General features: G+C 35.8%; 2 protein-coding genes across 2 annotated transcripts; one reads left to right on the top strand and one right to left on the bottom strand.

The window, feature by feature from the left end:
- The first annotated feature begins 10,176 nt into the window (after positions 1 to 10,176).
- LOC141697442 (uncharacterized) lies at positions 10,177 to 11,887 on the top strand. The gene has a single exon (XM_074501827.1). It carries the CDS (start codon positions 10,364 to 10,366, stop codon positions 11,696 to 11,698), a length of 1,335 nt encoding a protein of 444 aa, XP_074357928.1. The 5' UTR covers positions 10,177 to 10,363; the 3' UTR covers positions 11,699 to 11,887.
- Positions 11,888 to 12,358: 471 nt separating this feature from the next.
- Positions 12,359 to 18,422, bottom strand: LOC141696671 (RNA demethylase ALKBH10B-like). Its single transcript, XM_074500785.1, has 7 exons — positions 17,848 to 18,422; positions 14,813 to 14,943; positions 14,595 to 14,712; positions 13,899 to 14,027; positions 13,667 to 13,782; positions 13,331 to 13,485; positions 12,359 to 13,192 (listed from the first exon to the last, which is right to left on the bottom strand). The coding sequence occupies exons 1-7, from the start codon at positions 18,299 to 18,301 to the stop codon at positions 12,703 to 12,705; spliced, it is 1,593 nt and encodes a 530-aa protein (XP_074356886.1). The 5' UTR covers positions 18,302 to 18,422; the 3' UTR covers positions 12,359 to 12,702.
- Positions 18,423 to 23,934: the final 5,512 nt, after the last annotated feature.

The following is a 23,934-nucleotide window of genomic DNA, read 5'->3' as shown; positions in this document are numbered from 1 at the left end:
GTAAAGAAAAGGTTGGTGAACCTATCAAGGTTTATGTGCCTCCTGAGAATGAAGAAATCACTGATGAAAAGGATGATCTTGCTCTGACTTCAAGAAAAGTTCTTAAAACAACCTCTGACATGGCTCAAGTTGTTCAGAGTCAAGAAACTGTAAGTTCTGATATTCAAAAGAAGCAAGTAACCTCTGACACAGCTCAAGTTAACTTGATATCAAAAGATAGACCAAAGACACTCCTACCAGGATTCACTAAAGCAAAACAGACTCAACCTTTGAAGACTGCTGCAAGTGGTTTTGAAGCTAGAGTAGTTACTGGAAAGGAAGCAAGAGATAAAACTGGATTGGGAAGTGCTGATAAAAGAAGAATACAGAACACTACCAATGATCCAACTTCCTTGAGTGAACCAGGTATTGGAGCAACTCCTGAGAGATTGAATCAACTGGAATCTGTACAAATGGTTTACCATACCTACTTGAAAGAATACATCTTGTTGTACTTCATGACAGATGGTAGGGTTTATCATATAAGGCAAAATGCCATTCCATTGAAGTATTTTGAAGAATTGGAGCATGTACTATTCTTACTTCAAGTGGATGACAGATTGACAATAACTGCTGCAAACTATTTGAAGGATCAGATTCAGAGACAGAAAAGGCTTTATTCTGTTAAGTCTGACAGCACATATGTTCCAAAGTACAGAGATCACAAGGGTGATATAGTTAAAATGAAGCCCAATTCTGCTCAAATTATAACTACCTTTCTAGGGTACAGGGCTGTGGAATTCAATCTTGAGTCTAATAAAGCTTATCTGATCAGACTGGATCAGGATATAAGAAAAGCAAAGATTAATGATCTCAGGGCTGCAATCTTTCAAATTGGTGAAGATAATGCAGAGCTTAAAGATGCTAAAAGGAGAATGATTGATGAACTTAGATATGCTGAGAGATGTTTGTTGAAGAACTATCTCAGAACAACTCCTGACATCAGAGAGATCAGAAGATGAAGCCAAGTCAAAGATCTACAACTGCTTAAATTCTGATATTTGTACAGACTGAAGTTGTTATCAGAAATTAAAGATTGGTAAAGCTTTAAGGACTGTAAGTTGTAGTTATCTAGTCTAATTCTCATGCATTTATACTTAATGTTTTTGACATCATCAAATATCTGTTAAACTTGTATATTTTGCTAATTTACAAGTTGGGGGAGATTGTTAGATATATTTGATAATGTCATGGCTAATATGATTTATGTTTAGTTTTTTCAGATCTTACTTAACAGGACAAATCAGTACTTAACTGGGAATCAGTACTTATATTGGAGGTCAGGACTTAAGGATATCAGTACTTATATTATCAGGAGATAATCATCAGAAGATGGATATCAGAACTTAAGTGCTGAAGGACGTTCAGATAAGGACAGTAGCTGATTAAAGGAAAGAAGATCAAGATAAACATAAGAAGAGATATGCATGAAGAAGGATTTCTATGAAGAATAGAATACTTAGAAGAAAAGATATCTGATTGATATATTTTAGGAAGCAGAATTATATTCCATATCAATTAGCGATTATCTTGTAACTGTGTAGTATATAAACACAGACATAGGGTTTACACTATAAGTGTTATCATATTCGAGAAGATTATTCATTGTAACCTTAGCAGCTCTCGTGATATTTGTTCATCACTGAGAGGTAACAGTTCCATACTGTAACAGAGTTTATTGTTTCAATAAAGTTTGTTTTCTGTTACTTGAAATATTAAAAGTTCGATTTGATTGTATTTTACACTGTATTCACCCCCTCTACAGTGTGTGTGACCTAACATGAACTATATGATAATCTTTGGTTCTGTTTGATGTTGTAAATAGATTCCTGGTGTCTTTAGCTTCGTTTTGATGTATAGAACATCGAGTTTTAATTCAGGTTAGTTAAATCGGATTTTGGCCGGACTTTAAGTCGGTTTGATCGGAAAAATTAGCCTGAGGGTTATTAGGTGATGTTAGTGGTTGAATAATGTTTAGGAAAGAATTTGGAATTGATTCCCAGTAAAAACGAGTACAAACAGTTTGTGATTTGGCCTGAAAATGACTTCATCGGAATCTGGAAAAGTTCGTCGGAGTTGGATCGTTTTCACCGAAGATGACGTTCCAGGAATGATTATGTGAAGTGATTGATGTGGTTGAATTGCTGTGTTGATTTCAAATGAAATTGACAAAAAAATGGAGCAAAAAGGAGTTGAATTGAGGGGTAATTAGACAGGCCGGAAAACAGGTCGGTGACCGGAATCCTCACCGGATTCTGGGTTCATTCCGACCCGTTTTCTGTTCTTGGTGACCCGGTTGCAACCCGGTTTGCAACCCGGGTTTCATCTATTTTTGTCAGAATTGATTTTTCTGACAAATGTTTTTGGGAATTATTTTATTTTTATTTTATTTTAATTATTAAATCAGTTTTAATTAATTAATTAATTAATTAATTGATTTATATTATAAATAATTCTGAAATATTTTCTAAAAATCATACTTAATTATTTTCTTAATTATTTATTATTTATTAATTATTTAAAAATAATTAATTATTTTGATAATTAATCAAATAATTTTCAATAAATCATAATAAATTCATTTTAATTCCAAAAATTATAGAAAAATCGTTTTTAATTCTGATTTTTCTCAAATAATTATTTAAAAATTATTTTAGGGTTTAATAATTAGTAATAATTATTTATATTAAATAATAAATTGATTTATCCGTATTTAATTGATATTAATTAGAAAGTTAGTCGGATTCCAGCAATACGAAAGCCCTTTGACTCTGAAAAATTAATTAATTTTATTAAAAATAATATTAAAACCTAATTTATTCTAGAAACTAGTTGACCCTTGATATTTATTTGATTATAAGCTGAATTGCGAGCAGAGACGAATCCGATAAATCCCAAAAAATAGGAAACGAGTCAGATAATGATCGGTTAAGCGAACAACGAGTCGATTTTGATTCTAAAAATTATTTTAACCATAAAAATGATTATGTAGCTTATGTGCTTATGTGTATTATGTGGTTAATCGAGTCTTGCTTGTTAATAAATGATAAATGAGTCAATAATAAGCGCCATGGTAGACAATAGGAACGACGTGAAGTCAGTTTGAGACGCAATTGAAGTATGAAATGACTAAATCAGTTTATTTCTCTAGTAGAAGCCAAGCCAGTAAGGCAGATTGATCCGGTGATATACAAAGGTGACATATCTGAAGTGAGTCGCGTAGAAGGCAAGTTTTTTTCCCCTATTCTAATTTCAGAATAGTGACATTTCTTCATATTCATATCACACTTGCACTCTTTTGATTTTTATTCATAAACACTGATACACACTTGTTATTCTCTTGTTCATATTTCATTTTGATTCTTGATTTCTTCTTTTTCTTTGAATTCCTTATTCATATTTCACTTGTTACACATACACATTGGTATATTCTGGTGATTAGAATATATCAAAGCATATTGATTGTTCCGGTTGCTACTCCATGGACTGGATAGTGATGTTTTGTGATTAAGTTTTACTTGATCCTAAGAACCGGGACATAACCGGATCCTTGAGATGGGCCGTAGACCCTGGGTGCCCTACTGGATCTATATAGGGAGATATAGATCTGCACTGTATCCTGGCTGATCAGCAGGGTATAGATGCGAACTTGTGTCCAGTTTAGTTCGTTTGTATTCGCCAACAGTGGCCTTCTTTCTATTCTTGCGGGGTTATGTCTTTGCAGATGTACCCAGATTACCGATTCATTTAAACTGCTTTAACACTGTTTATATTTTGTGAACTTGTTGAGCAATTTTTGGCTCACCCCTTTTTGTTGTTATTCACCTTATTATTTTCAGTTAAGAAGGAACATAAAACCTATCAGGACTCGGGTAGTAAAGAAGCGGGTCAAGCCGCGGGATCCTCTAATACCCAAGGTGTTGATCCCAATCCAGGAAGAAAGCTTTGAGTTTCCCGAACAGGTGGAGTGTAGATAGTTAGTGTGTGTGTGTGTGTTAGAATAAAAGATAAACTAAGTTTAAAACTGATTAGACAATGGTTTGTAATAAAGGGAGTTGTAAGGATTCAAATTTGGTTTGTAATAAAGTAGTTAGTGGTTCTTGTTTTCACACTTCAACCTAAAAAGATCCTGGTTAGTGCTAAAGGGGTTTAGATATATTTCATTATTATTGTTATTCAGATTGTACATGTTTGGTGATTAGCTAATAACCCCCAGACTTATAACCCGGGTCTGGAGGGCGTTATACCAAGCATCTTAATCGCTAAACAGCAATCCAAACACTCAACCACCTCTGATTCTTTTCAAAAAGAATCAGTTGTAAAATCTCAACAACCAGCTAGAAATGATGTATCTGGTGGACAGTTAGGTTCGAGGGTTGTTCTACATTCACCTAAAGAAAAGGAGGAACAAGGTGAAAAAAGAGAATGTCTGGCTCTAAGAAACACATTCCCAAAGGCAAAAGAGTAAGACATGCACTTGTTGAGGAAAAGAAAAATAAAGAGAGGGCAGGAAGAAGTCATGTTGTTGATGCATCAGATACTGATAAAAGTGATGAGACTCCACTTGTCTCCAAGCTGCATGTTAAGCTAGTGGAGGCTACTGGTACTGTGGAAGGAGATAAGCCTGATGCTGAGGAGGTACTCCAAAGAAAGAAAATAAAGCTTATCAAATTGGATGACAAACCTCAAGCTCAACAAAAAAAGTTCAAGGTGCAGAAAAAGCTCTATGCTACTCCTGCACAATCTAGTCTGTATCCTGATAGTGAGAAGACTGATGTTCCTGAAATAGTGATCTCTATTCCTGACACATCATCAATTCTTGACTCTCCTTTAGCAAAATTTATTGAAGTTTCTTCTAAAAGAATGAGACAGTTGTCAAAGGAGGTTGGTCTTGACACTTTGGGAAAGAGAAAAGATGAGGACAAAGCTGACTTTATGAGGAAGAAATTCAAGTTCCAGTCTCCACAGAAAGAGCCAAGCACACAAGAACATGATTCTCAAAGAGTTTAAGCAGTTATTCAAGATCTAGTCATACAAGAACCACTCTATTCAAGTGAGAGTGCAAACACATTCATTCAAAGGACAATTCTTGACATTGCTTAAGGTGGTCCTCATTTTGTGGACGCTGAGGTTAAAGCCCATGAACAACAAAAGAAAGCTCATCAGGAGCATTTGGTAAAGCAGGATGCAGTGATAAATGATCCAATCTTTGAGAAAATCCCACAAGAACCTTCAATTCAAAGGGTTAAAGAAGCTTCACAGCCTCAGGTCCCACAAGAACCATCAATTCAAAGTACTGATGCATATCAAGCTGCAATTCCTGATTCCAGGTCAAATCCTGACGTTGCTCATCCTGATTCTGATGCAGCAAATCCTGACACTTCAATTCCTGATCCTGGTGTTGACATGGTGGCTGCAAAGAAGGCCACTGGAGCTAATGGTGACTCCTCTTTCTGCTATACCTTTGGAATTAAACACACAAGGCTCTTCTCAGGATACTGGTCTTCCTAAATCAAAGGTTTATAAAAAGCTCAAAGGCATAGTTGAGGATCCAGTTCTTGATGATCATGATATTCTTGAAGAGTTTAGCACTAACAGTGATGATGATCATGATATTCCTGAAGAGTTTAGCACTGACAGTGATGATGATAATGATAATGATCTTGATACATCTCAACTTAAAGCTATTTTGGAAGCTTCTAAACATTCTACATATGGATCTTCATATGGCCATGCTACTCTTAATGTTTACAGAGCTCATGAATGGAATCGCTCATGGAGGTTTGCAAATGAAAAGATTTCTTATGATGCTACTCACACTATGGTAGACTATGATATTAATTCTATTTCTAATCCTGAGTTAAAAACCGCTGTTAAAGCTACTACAGTTCCGATTAAAGGAATGCATTCTTCTCTTTCTGCTCTCAAAGATTTAAATACTAATTTGAAAGAAGAAGTTGCTGACCTTTCTGTTACCATCAAGGGCACCAACAAGAATAATGGCCTAGTTAAAAGAATGTTGCATATAAAGTCCACTCAGGAATTGATAAATGGGAGGTTGAGTGCAATTGAATCTAATCAGAAAGCTACCAATCAAAAATTGGATGTTATTTTCTCCTTGTTACAGGGTCTTGATGCCAAAATAGGGAGATAATAACTCAGAAAAATGTGCACGTGAATCAGTATTGAGAAAAGATGATGCCAATCCTGATGATGATGGTAGAAATCAAGGCACAGAAATCTCTGATGATGTTGTGGTACAATCAAGAGATGGAATCAAGACTCAAACATAAACCACGCAGTCTACTCAGTCTCTACAGATGGTGCAAGGACTTTTAGAATTAAGATAATGACTCACTCTCAAATACTGATGGAAAGGAAAACTATATCTGCAATTCCTGGGGAGGATAAAGTGATAAATGATAATCCTAAATATGCTCAAAGGTTCTACAGGTTTTATAAGATAAGGGCGGGTGAAATTGTGACTCTTTATCATAAAGATAAAAGAGTTGAAGATCTATTTGACAGAAAAGTACCCGCTCACTTAAGTGAAGAATTTCCTAATATGATAGAGGAAGAAATGCTAAGGCAACATGAAGAAATTCTGAAACAATATAAAAGTATTAGCGTCCCTTTAGTGGAAGTGAAAGGGCTAGAGGACTTAAAAGTGCTAGAAGAGGTAGAGGAAGGACTCCTAGAACTAATCAAGCCATTGTTCCCTCTCAAAGAAGGACAAGGTCAAGTGGGGTCAGGATTGAAGAAATTCCCGAGACATCTCAGCCTCAGGTTTCCAGAATTCTCATTGATCCACAATTTCTAAATCCTGATCCAAGAACAAATACAATAAAACTAGTGACTCCTGACATAGATGTATCTATTGAGGAATCTGAAATGCCATTGGTTAGAAGATCAAGGCAAATTCAAATTACTGCAGCTCGTGACAATACAAAATCGACAGTGCTATTCCTGACACAGTCAATCCTGACAGTTCAGTTCCTGATCCTAACATGAGGTCAAATGCTACAAATCCTGATATTGATAAGGATGAAGATCAAGAATGTCTGGATCACTTGAATATTCAGATTCTATTTATCTTTTTTGATTCTCATAACTTTGAAATTGAGGAAGAAGAAAGAAGAGAAGAAGCTAGAATCAGGATAGCATTGAAAAGGCTAATGATGAGTTCAATAATATGCTTTCGAGATCTGGAAAAATATTGATGGTGTAAAATGCTCTGAAAGGGTGAATTTCATTCACGGAGGAATCAGACAGGAAAATCAAGTTGAAGCTGTTGTGGACAACAATGCAAATTCACCTTCCTGGATGAGACAAGCACAAGGTCTCAGACTGTTGGGGCCACACACAAGAGCAGAAATTGAGCACTATGAAGCTAAGTTTATAAATCCAAGAATGATAAATTTTACATTAGATGATAGACCTGTTCAGAAAGTTACTGATGATCATCTTAACTGGCTTGAAGCTCTAAAAATTATCATTGACAAGCATGATGGCTCAGAACCAAAAAATAAACTTATGCTGATGTTGGAAGGAGATCAAGTTCAAGTACTTTTTTCTGATGAGCTATTGATGATGTCAACCAAAGAGCTGAAATATATTCATTATTTGGTAATGGTTGAAAATCAGTTGAAGAATTCAAGATAGAGGCTTTAAGTACTTTGGGCATTATATTCCTATTTACATGAACTACAGACATCAGGAAGTGAACATAAGAAGGGGTGCAACTGTGTTTAAAACAATTCTTACTTCAAGACAGTTGACATAAATCCTGATGGTCTGAGAACCAGTTATGTACTACTTGATGATTTAATGATAGAGAGGACTTCAATTGAAAATTTGAGAGCTATTATATATCAGTTGTCTGAAGAAACTGATTATGAAAGAAGTTTGAAAATCAGGCTGAAGCAACTTCTTCGAAAGAAGATAGATAAGAGAATCAAGGCTTTTGTCAAGAAATACTCAAGGGTTTATAAAGAACAAGGAAACTGATCTTAACAACAAATTACTGAGTATGCTCTACAACTTACTACTCAACATTTTATCTTTCTGATTTTGGCATCAAGCTGAGCATATAATTAATGCATGTTCTACAAAGCATAAATTGGGGGAGATTGTTAGGAGAAAATGCTCTAAGTCAGAATCCGGATCTGCTGGATATCAGGATTCGTCAACCGTCAGGATTTGGATGGCGTCAGGATTTGTATCAGGATGAAGACAGTCATCAGGATATGACTGAGTGTCAAGATTACAGAGCAAATCAGGATATAATGATTTATAAAGTCCCGGTAATTGAGGAGTAGTTTAGTGTTGATTCCTGATTTGTAGGAACGTAGCTGTCAATTGAGATATGTATAGAAACATGATAAATATCTTTTTGACATATCTTGTAATTGATAGGGCAGCTGTGTATTATATAAACATAGAATAGGTTATCATTGTTGATAGGCTTTAACACAAGTATCATTGTAACCTAGCAGCTCTTAAGAACATTAGAATTTCTTGAGAGAATTTTTGTAACAGTTTATATGAGAATTAATAAACTGCTCTTGATCTTATACCATGATTTTGATTTATTGATATAATTCTATCCAAACCCCTTAAACAATTATATACTTACTGGATAACACATAACACGGTCTCGAGGTCCAGCAAGATTGTTTCTTCATTCTCTTTCTCGTGACGCTTAAAAAATGAGGCTGGATTGTATCCTGATATATTGCTTTGAATATCCCTCCAATTTGTCTTGCATGAAAATGAAATGTTTCTTCTTCTTCTTCAGCATCTAAGTTCACATGCAAAGTTTGTCTTGACTTCTCATTTTCTTTTCTGAGATTTCTATCAACCCATGTGCTGTGACAATCCTAAGTTTTGACCACTGTCACGTCACTATCGGCGGATGTGTATATTTTTAGCCATTGATAGTCACTAGCTACATAATTCCTTAGCCATTGGAAGTCTCTTGCTGTGACTTTCCCTAGCCATTGATAGTTGCATGCTTAGCAATTGATGGGCAATCTCGATAGCAGTTGATGTTATTCTCTCATTTAGCAATCGAAGGCTCACTTCACTTAATTCATAATTACATGGCATCAGATATTTACACTTAGCCACCCTATTCTAGATTATCCATTGAATAATTTTAATAAATAAACTGATGTTTAGAAGAAGAAATTTTTATTTATAAATATACAAATAAGCTTAGAAGTTTGAATTCAACAAGTAACAAACATTTAAATAACCAACTAACTACCTTTTTTCAGCTAAAACACATTACATTCTATTTTATTTGACAAAACTCCCTCCCTTTTCCAAAATAACACTGGTAATTCTTTTTAATAAAGTAAAATTATAACACTGTAATTATTGATGACTAACCAAATATTTTTCAAACTAAAACATATTATCCTTTTTATATCTTCTACTTTGAATGTTTCTTTTCCAAAAATCGGGATTCAGACTAATACATGAATAATATTGTAAAAATCGATATTCGGACTTACTCGGTTGTGATAAAAATTTAGGATTAATTAGGAATCGGGAATTAATCAGAAAGAGTAATCGGATTAAAGATTAGACGTATTTTAATTCTAAAATATTATTTAATACATTATTATGATTATATTAGTTATTAGTTATTTATTAACAAATACATATTTATTGTATCATAAATTATTTAATTAATCATATTTAACTGAACATAGTACTTTAATTTTAATACATTATTATAAATATCCTTGATAGAGAAAATTTATAAGAATTAATCAAATTAAAAAAACACTTTTCAGAAAAATAATCTGGGATCAATCGATTAAATATGTGATTTTTAAAATACTTTATTTTTATGTCCAAATCACTCCATTGTTTAGGACATCTCTGAAAGTCTCTTAATTCATTCTTCAAAATAATATTAAAAAACTGGCTCTTAATAAGTTATTATAGACAATATTATTTATATTAGCTCTTTATTCATAATTTATTATTAAATTAATTTCACTCTGATTAAAATTTTTACAATAATTGATGAGCATTTAAATTTTAATAATAAAATATAAGTTAAGAATTACTGTTATTCTTAAAACAGAGGAGTGAGAATTTCATGAAACTTAGTTTTGAGCCATTTTTAAAACATATTTAAAGAGTTTATCGAAGATGCTCGTTCTTCCCAGACACCCACTAGGATAACACATACAGAAACATATCTACAGTTTGTTAACTGATCACTTCATTTCCCCAAATCAATCACATCTCATACACACACACACACCAATCTGAAACCCTAACCCTAATTTTCCAATTGAATCTCCAAATGAATTTCTTCAAATCCATCTTATCAGAAGAAGATCCAGACCCATCACCCACCCAAACCAACCAACCCGAATCCCCAATTCAAGATCCCCCAATTCCAAACCCAAACCCTAATTCTTCATCACCATCATCATCATCCGATTCAATTCCCACATGGAGCTTTGGCGGCTTCATGAAAACGTTATCGACCCGATCGGAATCGGTGATTGAGACGTACCGGCGTGATCTTGAGGAGTTTCGAACCGGTTTACAGAAGGAAACTGAGTTGTTTAAAGAAGTTGCGACCCGGGCCGTTAAGGAACTGCCCGGGTCGATTGAAGTGGGCGCGTCGGTTGCCCATGGGATGATTAAATCAACGGCTGAGATAATTTTTGTTGAAAATTCTGATGTTGATAATGATGATGGGAGTAGTAATGTGGGTTTGAAGAGGAGTGTTGGGTCAGGGATTTACAGTCGGTTTGATGCGCAATTGAGAGCGATACAATGTGATGTAGGGAGTTATGTGGAGGATCCGGAGGATACCGGGGAGTACGAGAAGTGGAAAGCGGGGTTTGTGTTGGAGGAGAAGAGGGAGGAGGTGGAGAGAATTAAAAGGGAGGATGGGGAAGTGGAGGGGATGTTTGTTAAGTTGGTTGAGTCGGGGGAGGTCGAGGAAGGGGTGTTTTGGTGTAGGTATTTGTATAGGGTGTGGGAGTTGAAGAGACGGGAGAATGTGAGGGAGAGGCTTGTGAAGAGAGCGATTGAGGTTGATGATGAGGAGGAGTTGAGTTGGGATGTTGATGACGAAGATGATGATGAGGGGGATGAGAGTAGGGTGAAGACGGAGGGGGGGAATGTGGGTGTTGAGAAAAATGAGAGTGGTGGGGGGAGCGGGAAAGAGGTAATGGAAGGTGTGAAGGGAGAGAGTTCGGAGGTTGCTGATGTGAGTGGGAGTGAGATGAAGGTTGATGAGGCTGTTAATGATGGGAATGTAGTGGAGAAGGGTGATGAGGTGGTGAAGGCTGAAGGGACAAGTAGTGAAGTGAGTAATGAGAAGTCGGAAGTGAAAGTGGATGAGAATGTGGTTGTGAAGGGGATAAATGGTGCAGGTGAGTCTAGAAAAAAGAGTGATGTCTCGGTTGTGCCTGCTCGGACATTGTCGAGAGAGGAAGAAGATCTTGAATGGGATGAGATTGATGATGTTGAAGGTAATGATGAGAAGAAAGTTTCTCATGGTGAGAGTGCAAGTAAGGCTGATACACTGAAGAGATTAAGTGTTGCTGAAGTTGACGATGATGAGGATTTGAGTTGGGATATTGAAGACGATGATGAGCCTGAGAAATCCAATGCTAAGTAAATAGCAAGACTGTTACTAGTCTGAATGGTTATGATATTTGTTCTATTTGTTACATGTTTCTTACTCTTGTTTTTTTAAGCGAGTTCTTGACAGGGATTTCTGAATATGTAAAATGTCCAAAATCCTATATCGCTGTAATACTGGAAAAAAGCAAATTTGTTTATAATAAAGTGCATCTGTATTCATACCTCTCTATAGGCTTTTGTGTTTTAAGTCAATTTAATTAGACAAATAGTATGTTGAGGATCAGTGATTGTGAAGAAAGAAGTATACTGGAATAACATTTGTAGTCGCAGGATATATGCTTTTGATGTTGCTATATAACAAGGCAAGTCCCCCTTCCCTTTGATCTTTGGATTATAAATCTGGAATCACCGAGACACTGAACTGTATAGTTTGTTGCAAGGCCCCTGGCAAAATTTTAATACTGTCATTCCAATTACTGCTAAGGATGTGGATTCAGTATTTCACTCCGCCGTAACAGTTACTGCTAAATCAGAACAGTAGAAGCACCTGATTTACTTGATCTAACAATGTCAGTATCCACAACTTACATGGAGAAGAGCGGGAAGTTCGTATTTAAATGATTATTCAACTTTTTCAAGAAGCAACTTTTGCACTAGCTCAGTTCCAAGAATCATTAGAACATATCAAGGCATCTAAAAGAAGTTTATCTTCCTTTAAAAACTCTAAATAAAGTTTATAATGTTTTAAAGAAAAACTTGATATTAATCTGTCCCTCTCTTGGGGGCTAATGCACAATTTTTACTAAAAACTAGACCATCTCTAGCGCACTACTACGATTTGCAGCCAACAAAGGTATAACATCCAACAATACTCTAGCCTACTGTTTGTTTTGATAGGGAAAGAGCTAGGAGACGCGAAGGCGGAACTAAATTTCAGGACCCTGGCGCTTCCTCGCACTATGCGACGATCTTAAACAAGTACACAGCATGAAGGGAAGTATCGTCCCTGCTTCCGTTTCTTACTCATAGTAACTTGTACTACATTCCCTCTATGCTTATCATGTCAGCCTCAGAATTGACTTCACGTTTTTGTGTTTCAACAGCAGAAGAAAGTGCAAGGAGCCGTGCCTTTTGAGCACGAGGAGGCAGCTGCTTCACATGTTTTCTGGAGTAATTAACGTTCCACGGCAAAAAAAACCCAGTGCCACCCTGTGACATCCTTTTAGGGCTTACGACCATTGGACGAATTGGAGGTAGCATAACATTTGGGGTTCGGAGAGCACCCCAGTCTGGAATTAAATCCCTTGCCTCATAGATATCATGTGCTCCATTTGCTGCAGCATAAGCATTAGGGACACCAGGTTGCCACAGAGTCATGGCTCCAGACATTGCAGGCATGGGTGATGGAATGTTCTCACGGGCATCCATTCGCACTCTGAAAAACGTGATGCTGATTCTTTTGTTCAAAGATGAACACAGAACGTGCCTTGCCACATCAGCGCTGTTACCCCTCATCACTAAAAATGACCTGCAGTGTGAGCAGAATTTTATTTGTGATCAATGCTGGTGAGAGATTTGTCTTTAACAGGAAAAGGTGGCAATCAATATCTATTCTAGTGCAGGCGAAAAAGTGAAGTTATAAAATACAAGGTATTCTGGTACATACCCCTCCTTCAATGACAGCATCAACGAGCCTTCATACTTTCCATTATTATAACTTGCAAGAGTACGTCCGAAAGCCATTTCTGACTCAGACAAGAGAAGAATAGATATAGGCTGGTCCAAGTGGGGTGGTTTCATAAAAGGCTGCGAAAACTCCCCCTACAAAATAACAGAACTGAACTTTAGTTCTTAGTTTATCGAGAACCAACTGGTAAAAGTTACATAAACTAAATAGCACTCTGCAAACCTGAATTAAACTGTGTGAATTATCTTCTTAATACTTATCAACTACTAGGTCAAAAAAGAAGAGAAGTGAAAATACTATCGGAATAAAAACTACCTCATCAAAAAAGTTAATAACGCAGTTGTTAGGTTTCCTATTCTCTGGAATAAGCTGCCACTGAACCAGATGATCTATGAGAGCATGCAAAGTTTCCGGAATTGGCTCAATATGACCTGCCGATAGATATCTCAGTATGAAAGTATATGAATGCAGAATTAGCAATAAATGTAGCAAAGGTTCTAAAAAAGCAAACCAGACATGTTTAAACAATTATAACGTTTTTACTTACTCTTAAAACATTGATTTGCAGCGTCTTCCTGTATGGCTCCAAATAGAGGAGCTCCAAGCTGAATTAGCTCTCTCTTTAGTCCGCCCTTAACTTGCTGTCCAACCTGGTTGTACTTTATAAAGGTCTCACCTATATCCATTCACATGAAGTCAGTCGTTAAGAACACATCTTAAACAGGGGTTAAAAAGATTACGTGTCTTGCCCGAGAATCTATTTCAATGTAAGAGATATAAAATATAAAGGCCGATGCCTATGAATCTTACATTAAGGCTTAACCCCATAAAAGGAATGTTAATAATAATCATCAAAAGTTTTTAATTGATATTAGGATCCTGAATTTTTTTATAGAGCTGAACAGAATATCAACTAGGATCTACTTGTATTGAACCAGCTTAAGTATGTTCTTTAGTATATAAATAAGAAATGATTCATAGGCCAAACGTGGCAGTAAATCACCAGTAACATGCACGAGATCTACGAAAACATATGAAGACTTCGATGAGTTGAAAACTTGTTGTACATGAACATCAAGGGTTAGTAACTGTAAGTACAATTACTTGCAGTGATAAATAATAATGAATGGCCAAACCTTTTCAAGCAAACCTACAGAAGATGTCCTCTAATATCTCAATACTTCGTTTCCCAAAACCAAACAACAAGTTTAACTATAAAAGCATCACGAATCACGGGATCCACCTGATAACTGGCCATTCTGACCAGCAACACGGAGTTCATTCACATAGTCTGTCAGCTTAGAGAGCTCATCGTCAGTGAAAATGTTGTCATACAACTTCAGGCCTCTCACTACATTCACCTGAAATCATGATTTAAGTAAGAATCATCATATTACCAATTTACATTGAAAGCTGATTTCTATGTCAATTTCTTAATTTGTTTACAAATAAAGAACTTGCCATTTGCCCTCTGACCGACTCTTTGGCTATGAAGCCTTTTGTCAAGTTAATTTCAGAACAACGTGCTTCACAGTTCTCATGCTTTGAGCATATCTCAATGCAATGCAACCTGTGCTGCACTTCTTGAGAACCTGCAGCTAGAATAGATTTTATTAGCATCACCTTTTTATAAATAAAGCAGGATAAAAGTGTAACAATAAAAATTTAGTAGTTAAAGATTTCCCTAACAATTTTTCTCATGGAACAATCGGAATAACAAGGAGAAAAATTCTAATCAAAGACCAAATAGCTGGGTATTGGATAGTCAGTTAACATTTTCACAACGTAACAGGAACGTGCTGTCAATTCATTTTGAAACTACAAATATATTTTCAAAAGCAGAGGAGAAAGTGAAATGATAATTTTTAAAGCTCCTACTAATTTTGTTACGACTTCAAGTAGTAGATACGGTGACTGAAGTTACTAACAGGAACTGATAGCAATTAGTAGTTATGTCATGGCTTCGTCTGAATCAGTGTCGCAGCCACATCAGGAATGTGGATGCCCCCCTCTGCGATTCTGATGATTGTTCAATTTAACTGAAATTAGCACCGAAATTTAGTAGATTAGTTAATCTTCATGTTATACCTTTGCACCCTACTCTGGTCTAGATTAAAAGTTGCCCTCAGTGTAATGGAACACTTGCACAGACAGGTCAGTGTGATTCAATATTTGGTTTATACATGGCACAATGAATAAGGCAACATTTAATAATCACATTGAATTATTTTTTGCATCACCTTTCTTACTTTTGACACCCCCACCTTGGTTTTCACTAATGAAAGGACCACCTTTGATTACTAATTGGTGTTTATTCCCAAGTTGAGTATCTATACTGTTCTTACAAGATTCTTCTGGAGAACTCACTACTCCAAAGTGTTACTACCCTTTATCTGCATTTGCTAAAAATAAGACCTCCACCCCCCCTTTCCTTTTCATTACCGTTTGGTACAGTCTTTTGATTCTGACCAACAAAGACAAAGACCCACAGCACTAACGGAGTAGGGTACATTAGAACACCACAGAAGAGTAACAAACAGCACAGAGAGAGTTAGCACTAACGCAAAGGACAACAACTAAACTATCACTTCAATTTATAAATAGAAATAGGTCCACAAACACAGTTTAATAATCTCTTTTTTTATTTATGCAAATAGTTCTTATAACAGTACACTAATCAATGTATAAGTACAATTAGTAGAACACGACAGAAGTGGTTAATCTTAGACTCTTAAACAAGGGCGGAAAATGAATTGAGTCGAGTTTTTTCTTATCAAACTCGAGTTCTACCGTATTCTACATCAAACCTAAACAACTTCAATAAAATTTTCGGTAAAAAATTGTCGTTAGAACTTGTTATCTTATTATACCGAATTGAATCGAATTTATCAAATTCGAACTAGAACTTTTTACCAAACAATTAGGTTCATTTCAAACTCTACTCTTAACCATTAACTAATTATTCCTACACATACTTTAGTAACTTTGTGACTTGTCCGAACAATGATACTCCACTACCCATTCATTTGTACTTTATTCTTTCATTTCTTGGATCGGACAAATGAGAGTTGAGTGAGTCATAGTCAAACGAGTTGGGGATTAAGAATCACCAACTTCAGAGTTGATACAACATAGAAATGTCAACAGCAACGACAACAAAAAACGGACCAGTGTAAATTTGTAGATTTCGTTAAAAATAAGAAAGGACTGGCAGGTTGTGAGTTGTGACCACACACGCACATAGAGATCATACAAGTACAAGTATTTAATGAAACCCTCGTTACGTATTTCGAGTAAGGTTTTGTGTATCTCCAAACTAACTGTTTTACGTCAAAGTACGGTTACTGTTCATCTTTCTCGAATTTATCACCCAACCAACATTAATAAATCCTCAACTTCAACTTTAACCCAAACCCCCCCGATGAAACACGAAAGTACAGAGTTTACTACTCCCTCTGTCCTTCTCACTTGTGTTGTACAGGTTTAGGTTTATAGTGCATACTTTTGATTGTTAAAATCAATTTTGTAGTAATATTAAATATAAAAATTTCTCATGACTATATTTGTTTTTATAAATTAGATGTAAATTAATAGTCAATCGCTTACCGTGAACAGTGTAAAAAGTTAAAATGAGAAACGTATTAAGGGACGGAGGGAGTATAAATATAGTAGGTGAAAGATATTATATTAAACTTTTGAAAGAAAATAATAATAATTTAAAAGTTCTTGTGATTAAAAAAGTGGGAAAAAAAAGTGAAAAAAAATGTTATATTCAACTTTTCTAGAAAATTAATATTATATTGAAAAGGAATAAAAAGATTCATAAAGATTATGTGACAATAATTGGATTTCCTGTTATGAAATATTAGTAGCTAAATTCAGCTGTCATATTATTAGAAAAATTATTTACATTCAACTAACTGCCTTGTCATAGACTGAATTTTTTATTCACACAAGATGTAAAAAAGGAACAAAGCCAATTAAAGCATATATCTGTATTAAATATTTAGTAGTATCCATCCACGTGGAGGATTCTATTTTTTATTATTAAATATATTGTTTTACCATCATCCAAAAATACACATGACTTTTACGATTAAGGGAAATCATATTTATTAAATTCACATATATACCAAATCTCGACACCGAACAAAAATAATTTTCAACAAAATTAAAACAAAAACACATTTCAACATATATATAGATGCGTGTTTACGTATTTTAAGAAAAATTCACTAAATTTCCAAATTAATAATACTCATAAAAAGAAAATATTTTACGAAAACTCAAAAGAATTTTACCGAACCAAAAAAACCCCGTATCATCAAAAAACTCCGAAAACTAAATGACGGGCTCGGATTAAAATACTCGCAAAATTTTGATTGTCACGAATTTGTATAAACGAATTGGAAAAAACATAACAAGAAATCGTAAAATCGGAAGAATAATTAAATTGTGAAATATGAAAAATATTTACGAAAAATAAGAATCGTTACCTGTATCAGTGATCTCACTTCTAGGTGACTCATTCGATCCACCGGAACCATCATTTCCACCGTCCATTTCCTCTGCCACCTTCTTCTCTTCCACCATCTTCTCTTCCTCCTTCACCTTCTTCGCCGCCTCACGCAGCTCCTTCTCCACCTCAGCTATCGGATAAAAATTCTGCATCTGCAACACTGGTATCCAGTTCATTCTTCGCCTGTGAATCGCAGCATAGACCGCTTCGTAATTTTTGTTGTCAGGCCCTTGTAGCTCAGTTATGTGGTTCAGTAGCCTGTCGATTATCGCGTTGGCTGCGGTGAACTCGCCCCGAAACCACGCGATAATCGCGTCTTTAGCGAAAGTTTCAGATATGGTTCCGGGAACAGGAACGGCTTGTCCTGTTCCTGGTATTATTAGCATGGGGATTTTATCAGTCTGGGACATTACGCCGGCCGCCGGCGACATTTCTTGACTTGTAGAGAAGATATTGATACCAAAATCTCAGGTGATTTTATTTAGGTGGTATATGCAGAGAAGCGGGGTCTTCAGCTTATAAAGGGCGAGTGTGTTGTTATATATAAGCGCAGAGAATAATGTAGGTGAGTAAAGCTGTGTGTATAGGCCCAATATGATATTATACATATGTATCGACGGCCCTGAACCGGGACTCGAAAATACGCGCGAATAATATGTATTGAAATTAAATTTCCGTTACTTGTTTAAATTTTAACGGTATATTTATATTATTTAACGGATGAAGGATAAGTCATAATTTGAAAATACGCGGGAAGACAATGTTGAATTATAATCGTTTTAGTAATTTAAATTTTGATAATGAACTTTCATTGATTTTTAAGAATGAAAACTGTAATCGCAACTCGAAAATATGCGGCAATATAATTTATACAAATCGAAAAAATAACTAATTTGATTGAAACACCATTTATGATTTAAAATACTCGGGAACAAAATGTTAAAATACAATTCTCGTTAATAATCAGAATTGTGATAAAAAAAATTCACTGATTTTTAAAAAAGGAAAATATATTATAACTGTAAAGATAAAAACTACACAATTTTTTTTAAATACCAAATATATATGTATATATAAATATGGGCATATAGGTCCAAAAATTATACATATATTGAACGGGTGTAACCAAGACTCAAATATATGCATATATGCATTAAGATATTATACATGTGTGTAACGGAAAGGCCCAACCGAGACTCAAAAATATGTGGGAATAATACGTCTTAAAATCAAATTTCCGTTATCAATGTTAAATATTAACAACCAATTTTGTTACTTTATGGATAAAGGATAAACTACAAATTTGAAACGTGGGAAGAAAATATTAAAATACAATCGTATTAGTATTTAAATTTCAATAATAAATTTTCATTGATTCCTAAGCAGGAAAACTGTACTCGCAACTCGAATATATAACATAATATAATTCATATAAATCGCAAAAGTAACTAATTCGACTGAAACACCGTTTACGATTTAAAAATATGCAGCATGATAAAATACAATCCTAGTTATTAATCTAAATTGTGATAAAAACAAATCAACGATTCTTAATAAATAAATAAATATTATAATTGTAAAGATAACATTCATGTAAACTTTTTTTAAGCATGAAGAACATATGTATATACAAATATGTGTGTATGGATCCAACATATATAATATGGACGGGTCTAAACTTGAATAAAAAATACGCTGAAATAATATGTTTTAACATTAAATATTTTTAGTTGGTAAACTAGTTTTGGATTGAGTTACCTAGGCAAAAAGTCCTTACACGCATCAGTGCTATCAGTTTTGTATTAGTTTTTGGTCTTCAGGACTTAGAAGTAAAAACTTCCCATTTAACTTTCTATTTCCTAGACAACGACCTTATTCTTTCCTCCCCAAAGATGTAGCCCTTATTAAATTGAGTCGCGGCTTCACAAGTTTCTCATATTTTATTGTTGTCCCATGCTTTATTTTGAATTCCCCATTTAATTTGATAAATCATCAACGTTGAGTCTCCGCAAACTTTTGAAGTTCTTGACCCTCGGGGTTTCAGCTGAGACAATTCTAGCCACCAAGGCCTTATACCTGTCTTTGTTGTTCATCATTTAAGAATTCCAATATCATGAAAAAATTCTATCATAGATCCATCATGATCTTGCACTACTTATTTTTATTTTTGACGATCCATCAAAATAGAGAACCGAATATCACTTGAGTATCATCTCTTTCCCTTGTTGACATATTTCCTTGCCCTCACGGGGTATCTCTTCCTGCCCCCGACTTCTTAGTTGTTAGTGGGGCATTCAACCATGAAGTCAGTCAAATCTTGAACCTTAAACACGGTTCTTGTTTATACTGAATTCGCTAGGCTTAGTTGTCCACATAAACAACCTTCCACTAGCCTAAGGGTTGTGCATTCTGCCCCCCAGGGCTAGTTTTTTAATATTACACACTTGGAAATACAATTTAATTTCCTCGCGTCGTGGTCATGGCTAATACGAACTTCTCAATAGTGGAGTTATTCACACAAAACTTCACTGTCCTAGTAGGTGGGTTGTTGAACCTCCATGTCTTTTCTTACAGGGATAAATCTCAATTACGCAATTGAGTTTTTTCATGTATAGATTCAGTACTTCTCCGGGTGTTCTAGTCATCTTCTTCTTTAATTCCTCAAAGATTACCTTGCTTGTATCAGTTCATGAAGAATCCTTTACTTTTTTCCATGCAGTGAAGAGGGGCAAACACTTGTCACTGGATTCGGAGATGAACCTCTCCTAAATTGCACTTTTTAGTTTCTCCGTGTTCTTAATGAAAGATGAAGGTTCCATAACCAGGATTCTTATCAACATTGGCCTTGATATCTCACTTGGAGATGTGATCCAAAGATTTCCAGATCCTACCTCGAAGGCACACCTTGTAGGATTCAACATCATCTTGTGGTGCATCAGCACTTCAAATACCTCTCGGAGGTGTTTTATGTATTCTACCTTGTCTAGGCTCTTAATTTTATTATACCATAGACTCTCATGGTCTGTCAATAGAGATGCTCAAAATTTTTTACTTTCTAACCTTTGGTAGGTGGCATCTAATTTCTCAAAATAAAAGCAGCAAAAAGATACATAATATTAAAAAGTTGGTGAGGAGTGGTACCTTAGTAATTTTGACCTTATAATTAGCTTATTATTTTATGGTTTCTCACCTACCAAGGGTAAAAAATTCCTCTTCGTTCTCTAGATCCGTTGTTGGATTTCCTCCTTGCTCGTCGGCCTTTCAGAATTCCATGTCTTCTATTGGGAGGACCTGCCCCCGATTCCATCATGCCTTTAATCGTGGCAACATATCATGAAACGCAATTTGGGAATCAAGGAGTCTCATTTGCCAAAACTTTTAGAGTTTTTATCATAGTGTGACGATCATCGGGTCTTCTTAGAGGAATTTCATCCTTTCTAAATCAGAATCATCAAAGTTAATGGAAATGTCCACTGTCGCTTCTTATGGTGTACTACCTTTTGGGAATAAGCTTTCATTGAGCTTCTTCAAGTCCCGTCGGTCATTAGTCTTCTAAAGATCATTTTGATTACTGGCATTCGGGGATGCATGTTTCTCTAGAGCATCTTGTTCAGTTGTTCTCCCCTCTTATTCTTTATAATCTTTCACTTTATTGCTTCCTTCACTATCTTGGAGAACCTGTTCGGTATTCCTCTCTGGACTAGAAACTCAGTTTTATTCCTTATCTGACGGCAATCGTCGATGTCCTCTTCATGAAATTGTGAATACAAATTCTTGTTCCTCTCGTTAGGGTTGACGCGTGGTGGCTTTAGCTATTGACTATTTTATCTTCTCATGTTTATCAAGATTCGGCTTCTCGGAGCATTATAACGTGCATACTTGGTGAACTTTGGTTCTCTGTTGTTCTTTCTCAGGGGAGAGTCTCCATCAGGATACTTTTCATTAGCACCACACTTTTGATCATTCTTTTGCTTCTAGTTGTTATCTTCGTCGCCTCCTATCAGGGGCCAAATTCTTCTTCATGTTGTTTATTTTCTCCTTCCTACTGTTGCAACTTGTGTATGCTTTTCATATTGGTTTCGGCCAATGATAACTTAAAGTTAACATCACAGGCTCCTTGTTAGACTATCATTGACATCCTATTATTCAAGTATATGGTGATCATGGATTTTATTTGAATCGGTCTAGGTCATACAATGATTCTTTTTAACCTCGTTTCATATTCATGGGGGACGCAAAATAGCTTATGCACTCTTGGACCATTGTCGAGTCATGCCCCCCGGGGTTTAAGAAAATGTCATGTACTTTATAAAATCATGCATCGGTTGTTGTAGTAGAGAGTTTGAAAACTTTCCTACATGGTTTTCCGGATTACTGAATCCATCATACGCCCAGATTGGGGTACCTTCAGCTTCCTTGAAATTTAGGTATTTGTAGTTTCTTTCGTAAAGAGATACGTTGGATCACTCAGGCCTTCAAGGGGCATTAAATCTTTCGGATCAACCCTTAAAATCTCCATCTTCCTTTTTCATGGAAGGTCGTTCAAACCAACTATACCGGGGAATCAACCCCCGGGGCTCCAAGCTTTCCAAATTTTGAAAGTAGTCGACTTTGTTGCTCCCTTTTCAGGTTTCTTTTCCTCCATTAAATCACGAGTTTGATGAGACAAAAATTCTCTTATCATCATCCTAAGCTTTCGGTCCTTGAGGCCCTCGAGGCTTGGGACATCCTTCTTCGGTCGGTCACTTCCTGGACGTCACCTTCTTGGAGTGGCATTCTTATCACCTCATATTTCACCATCCTCTGTACAGGGATTGGAATAATCACAAATTTGGTCATTGATGGGTTTTAATCCTTGAACATAAGGGGGTGTACAACCTTTGCAAGGTTAATGCTGAATTCTGCTTCCTTGGTCATATTCTTTAAATCCATATCCCGGATCATCCATGGTTTGAGAAAGAAGAATGTTGGTAGAGTTAAGGTCTCAACTACGATATGAAATTGGGGATTCGACCCTTAAACTTAAGGATTCTATCTTCTGAACTTGGGGATCTTAAATCGTCCCTTCGGGTTAAGATCGCACCTCTAAACTTGTTAAATCTTGTTGATGTGCTCCTCATGAGCTCGAATTTTATTTTTTGCAATGGTTTGAGGAATCATCCCTTCGTGCCCTCGGGACTGAGAATGTATTCTGAAAATGGGCTATTTTCTTGGTAATCTCTTTCTTGGCTCGGTCTCTTTACCAGATGGACAATCACTATCCTAGGTGTTGGGACAAAAGAAATCTCAGACTCTTTTATGAATGGGGCTCAGCCCTTGCAAATACCGAAATGCATACTTCTAATACGGTCGACGCTGAAGTTTACTCTAATCAGGTGGGTTAGCATTCCTCCCAGACGAAAACATAATTGTTAACATCCGAAATATGATTGATGATTCATCCCTCGGGTTTCCACTCTTTAAGATTGGGTATCAGCCCTTTGAATCAGCGTTCGGGTCACAAGAAATCCAATAATTACGGGACTGGCTTCTTAATTTTGTGATTGAAAGTTGCGATATAGTGGAAGCGATAACTTGAGTTGTGGCTGGTAGATCGTGATTTCTCTATGATTCAAGATTTTTTGGGGTTCCCAGATGTGTACTTCATGAGCATGGATCCTCTTCTTTATTATTTGGGGATTCATCCTTTCACGTCATCGGGGCTAAGATTGCCCTTTGACAATAGGTTCCTTATTCGGCCTCTCCCATCTCAGGGCGATCAACTCTTCGTATGAACAATCACTATACTTGATACAGGGATCATAAAAATTGTAACTTCTCCCTTCAGTGAGGTTTGGCCTTTACAAATAGCGAGGTTCGTACCCCTCATGTACTCGGTGTTGCGTTCCTCCTTAAAGCTTCACATCCCCTGAGGTGGACGATCATTCACCCTTGAGGGGAGCATAATTATTAACATCTGAAATTTAGATGTTCATTAGTGAGAAAATCATCTATAGTTTGGGACTCTTTTCTTAATTATGCATCCCTTGAGGTTGGAGACCGTTGTCTTTTTTTTAATCAACGG

The sequence above is a fragment of the Apium graveolens genome, chromosome 11 (assembly GCF_009905375.1).
Source record: "Apium graveolens cultivar Ventura chromosome 11, ASM990537v1, whole genome shotgun sequence".
Taxonomy (NCBI): Eukaryota; Viridiplantae; Streptophyta; class Magnoliopsida; order Apiales; family Apiaceae; genus Apium; species Apium graveolens.
Note: the sequence above shows the minus strand (reverse complement) of the source record. Positions and strands in the feature narration are given on the sequence as shown.

Coding starts and splice junctions, on each gene's coding strand:
- LOC141697442 (XM_074501827.1), top strand. CDS start 10,364: ATGAATTTCTTCAAATCCATCTTATCAGAAGAAGATCCAGACCCATCA.
- LOC141696671 (XM_074500785.1), bottom strand. CDS start 18,301: ATGTCGCCGGCGGCCGGCGTAATGTCCCAGACTGATAAAATCCCCATG. Junction 14,713..14,812: donor AGTCGGTCAGAGGGCAAATG/GCAAGTTCTTTA, acceptor TCATGATTTCAG/GTGAATGTAGTGAGAGGCCT. Junction 13,193..13,330: donor ATGCTGTCATTGAAGGAGGG/GTATGTACCAGA, acceptor CTCACACTGCAG/GTCATTTTTAGTGATGAGGG.